The sequence below is a fragment of the Gossypium hirsutum genome, chromosome A06 (genome assembly GCF_007990345.1).
Source record: "Gossypium hirsutum isolate 1008001.06 chromosome A06, Gossypium_hirsutum_v2.1, whole genome shotgun sequence".
In the NCBI taxonomy this organism is placed as follows: Eukaryota; Viridiplantae; Streptophyta; class Magnoliopsida; order Malvales; family Malvaceae; genus Gossypium; species Gossypium hirsutum.
In genome coordinates this window covers 35,631,863-35,636,287 of record NC_053429.1, presented here as the reverse complement: position 1 = coordinate 35,636,287, position 4,425 = coordinate 35,631,863, and the positions used below count along the sequence as shown (strand labels likewise).

General features: G+C 30.6%; 1 protein-coding gene across 1 annotated transcript; it reads left to right on the top strand.

Annotated features, from left to right (window-relative positions):
• The first annotated feature begins 515 nt into the window (after window positions 1–515).
• Window positions 516–2,302, top strand: LOC107895942 (uncharacterized). Its single transcript, XM_041115634.1, has 2 exons — window positions 516–1,105; window positions 1,654–2,302. Exons 1-2 carry the CDS (start codon window positions 620–622, stop codon window positions 1,675–1,677), a joined length of 510 nt encoding a protein of 169 aa, XP_040971568.1. The 5' UTR covers window positions 516–619; the 3' UTR covers window positions 1,678–2,302.
• Window positions 2,303–4,425: the final 2,123 nt, after the last annotated feature.

The following is a 4,425-nucleotide window of genomic DNA, read 5'->3' as shown; positions in this document are numbered from 1 at the left end:
GAACATAGATATTCAATATCTCAAGAGATTAGCTTTTTACCAACCCACTTCGAAAAATCACTTCAAGAGAAAGTCAAAATTTGTTGTTAATCCTTAGACTTTGATAAAACTTGAGATTCAAGTCTTGTAATTAAAAAGGCTAGAAACAAAGTTGACCTACTTTTTTTTATTTCAAAATCTCACTCTCCAATCATTGAAATTAAAAGTAATTTTCGTTAAAATTTGTCAATTTTGTATGCTGATTAGGTTGCCCTTATGTAACGCGATAAATGATTGACAGAAAATAAATATGTTATTGTTGACATATTTTAATTGAAACTACAACAACAATGATGATTGGACTATGAATTTTAAATTGAAAAGTAAGAGGATTGAATTTTAAACTTTTAAAATAAAAGGGCTAAATCTCAAGTTTTATATATTTACTAACAACATATTTTAACACCAAAGAAATAAGCATTAAAAGCATGTTATAAATGCCTCTCCGGTTTTTCACCGTAACGTTCGCAAGACGCAAATCACAGGGGGAAAGAAAAAAGTTACACATTAGAATTTTCCTTGTTATTTCCCATTACTTTTACTTATTATTCTTCGTTTCCCTTTCGAGAATCTCTAATCAATGGCAACCGCGATTCTCCGCCATGAAGCCTTAAGCTTACGCCACCATTCCCTTCTAGGATCTCGTAGAAACCCTAACCCTAACCCTAACATGATCATGCTCAAATCTAATCACGAGTTTTCTAGAAAAAGGAACCCCGTAGGGTTCAAATCGATTAATAAAAGACAATCCGAATCCATGGTGACTAAACCCCCAGGGAAGAATCTGGTGATGGGCCAGGTCAAGATCCTGAAACGCGGTGAACCGTTGGTCGCTGCCAAGGAGAAGACCGATCGTCGGTGTTCCGATGGATCGAGGGGCGACTATGAGGTTGATTTGAGCTTGGGGTCGACGAACCGGTTGGGCCCAGATCCGGAAACGATGCAAAAGCAAATTAAGCTCAAGGAATTCAAGATTGGCAGTGGCTTTTATGCCGGCTCTTCTTCTCTCGTTTCGCCGCCGCCTAGTTTGGTTCCGGTCCCTGAATTTTTGGGAAGGACAGCAAGGGTATGCCCTTAATCATTGCGTCAAACTGGACTTGGTATGAATTCAAGTGGGAAATTAAAACCTGGGTTTTCTTAACCATTGCTATTCAAATCCTATATTCTTCCTTTTTATTTTTTTCAAGAGGAAGAGTGAAAGAATCAACGAAAGAATATAAGGTTTGGGGTGGTTCTTCTTCCAAGGTTCTTAGTACTGTTGAAATGCGTGAAGTCCATGAATATCTTGGTATGGGCTAAGATTCGAATTGTGAATTCTCATTTAAGTTATAGAATAAATTTAGGTTATTTCAGAATTCTGTAGAATTTTAGGAGGCTAAGATTCAATGATTATGAGGATTTGTTTAACAAGAGATTCTGTATGATTTCTACTTCCATTCAAAGAAATTTATGCAATAAAATTGGATCATTTTATCCTTCTAGTTTTGGAATATGATTATTATGTTAATTCTTTGGTGCTATTAAATGCGCATCGATTAGCTTACTGGATTTGATCTTGTTTTGCTGGTGAATTACTTGAATCAATTAATAATGTTACTGATGCTTGGTGAGCAGGTTATCTTTAATCAAACAAAATGAAAAAATGATGTAGATAGCCGTGAATGGAACGAAGAATATGATAATGACAGCGGTGGAGGCAAAGTTCCACGGATGTTGTTCACGTCTTCAATAGGTACAACATGGATCCCAATCGACGTCAAGGAGTTGAGTGATTTTGAGTTCTACAAGAGTACAAAAAGATATATTAGAGTTGCGATCGATCAGATATTCAATTTGTGATTTCTTGATAGGTCATGGATCAACTATCTAGATGCCAGATACCGAAGGACATGTCAAAAAATTTTCCTGAACAACAAGATACAATAAACCATTTTTCGTTATTTTTCTTCAAAGGCAGAGGAGAGTTTGCTTTTATCTTCTGTGGTTAATTGTTAGGGTAAAAAAGATATGACAGTGATTGGTTTAAATTGAAGGAAATGGGACGAGTTGGGGGAGAAGACATAGAGGGTTTTTTTTTTTTTGAAAGGAAAAAGATTGAGATGAAGAATATAATGATGGTGTGAAAATTTCTTTAGACATTAATTGTTAGGGTTCAAAAAGATAGTAGATGATTTGGACGTCATATATGAAAATATTATGACGTGGAAAAATATTACTGGTTAAGCCTATATCTTATTGTATTTAATGTGCATATATGTTTTTTAACAATTAATAATTTTATTATAGGTTTTGATCTGTTCTTTTTTGACATAATGTCTAAAATTACCTATAGTTCCTCTCTAATCCATAAATAAGAGAATAATGCATTTCAGCATACTTAAATTTAGATCTTCATGCATTAATAATAATTCTTATACTAATAGAGCTAAGACACAAACCCAAATACCTGTCAAAGTTAGTAGAAACTTCATCGAAGTTATTAGAAACTTCATCGGATTCAAGTTGGATTATAAAAATTGAAAGTTAGGGTTTGACAAAATTCTATTAGCAATCTAAGCTTGAGAGTGATTTGGTTTGACCTTGTGGTCGATTCAATTTAAAATTAGAAAAAACAGAATTTATAATTAAAAAAATAAAAGAGTCATGAATATAATATATATTAATATTTAAAATATAAGTAAAATAAATTATAATTATTTAATTTATAAAAAATATAATTATATATCATATAATTATATTAATAATTTATTACCAATAAAAATTAATTAATAATTTAATTTATCTTAAATTCTAAAAGTAAAATAAATTTGAAAACTTTAATGACGAATATAAAATGTTTTCTTAATATAGTTATTATATGTGATAATTACAAGTTTTTTATCACATGCAATGTACGAGTTAAATGTGTTGGAAAAATTGATTTAGAAAATGGCTATTTTAGGTATAGCAAAAGTTTTAAAAATTTTCTAAAATTGAAGTTATTATGTTATTTATAGAAATAAACTTAACTAAAATTATAGTTGTGCTTTGTGTGAGGCGATTTAAGTTGATCTTGACTTTCTACCAAACGATCTTCTTCACTATTCTCGAACCACAAATTACTTTGAGTGTGTGTTCAAATTTTATCGAACTAATCGCACAAAATGAAAAACTTTATTAACTTTCAATAGGGAAGTTAATTCCCTCTATAATCGGAATTATGCGTTTTTTTCAAAAAAATAGAATTTATTCTTTAAATTAGATTGTCATTATTTTCTGATAGAAAAATGATATATGAGAAGTATTGTGAATTACCTAACACATATTTCCTATTTATAGAGAAATAGTACCAAAGTTCTATTTGAATAAGGCCTATTAAATAATAATATTTTAATACTTTAGTAGAATTAGAGTACAAAGGGTGATGGCACTCCCTTGTGGAAAACTAGGGTTGTTGCCCTATCATATATTATGGTTGTATTGGGCTTTAAATGTATTTAATTTAATTATACATATTTTTTGGACTTTTATCCTAACACTTATAATTTATTCAACCCAATATTTATTTTCTATCACCTAAAATATTATTTATTTAATCAAATAATTTAATTAATCAAATTAAATTAATTAATTTCTCAATTAAATTTTTTTTAACCAAACTCTAATTCCGTTAAAGTCATAGAAACTTTACCTTTATAAAATCTATTATAAAATATATTTAATTTCTTTATTCAACAAATCCATAAGGACTAATTAATTTAATTTCTTTTTCGAACTTCAATTTAATTAAGTAATAACTAGAAGAACTTAAATTAATTTTCAAGTCACATTTTGTATTTAGCGAGAAAACGCATTCACTACGGATAGTTATACATGTGATCTACTTCTCTTACTTCATCATTTTCATTCATTCAATATTATTGGTTCTTACATGCAATTCGTTTCTAGTTATTTTGAGCTAATGAAAGGAATGATTGATCGTTTATAATTAGGGCTTAGATAATTTTTAATTAAGTTTCGACTTTTTGTATAACACCCTTCGCCCAACCCGATCGTCGGTTTGAGCTATAAGATGCTATAGTCATTGTCGGTGCAACTACTGTCAATTATACATAAAACAAACATTCAAACATGCAATTATATGTTAAACACATTTACATTATGTTAAACAATCAAATCTGAACCTTAGTCAAGCTTACGAAAGTTCTTTTTTTGATCCGAGCACGAAATATGATCAAATTGTAAAGTTTTGATAATTCAGGGTCGACGTCGTGGCGTCACTCCTCTACGTTGTGACATCACCAAATAGTCTATCACGTTGTAACCTTAGGCCACACGACGTCGTGATGTGACTCACTGTTGGCCGACGTCTGGAGGTGGACTTTGGTTTTTTTGTAAAAACGAACC

What these genes read in the sequence shown, in the direction of transcription:
- LOC107895942 (XM_041115634.1), top strand. Translation starts at nt 620, where the DNA reads ATGGCAACCGCGATTCTCCGCCATGAAGCCTTAAGCTTACGCCACCAT. An exon ending in TTTTGGGAAGGACAGCAAGG is followed by an intron (nt 1,106 to 1,653) that starts GTATGCCCTTAA and finishes CTTGGTGAGCAG; the next exon opens with GTTATCTTTAATCAAACAAA.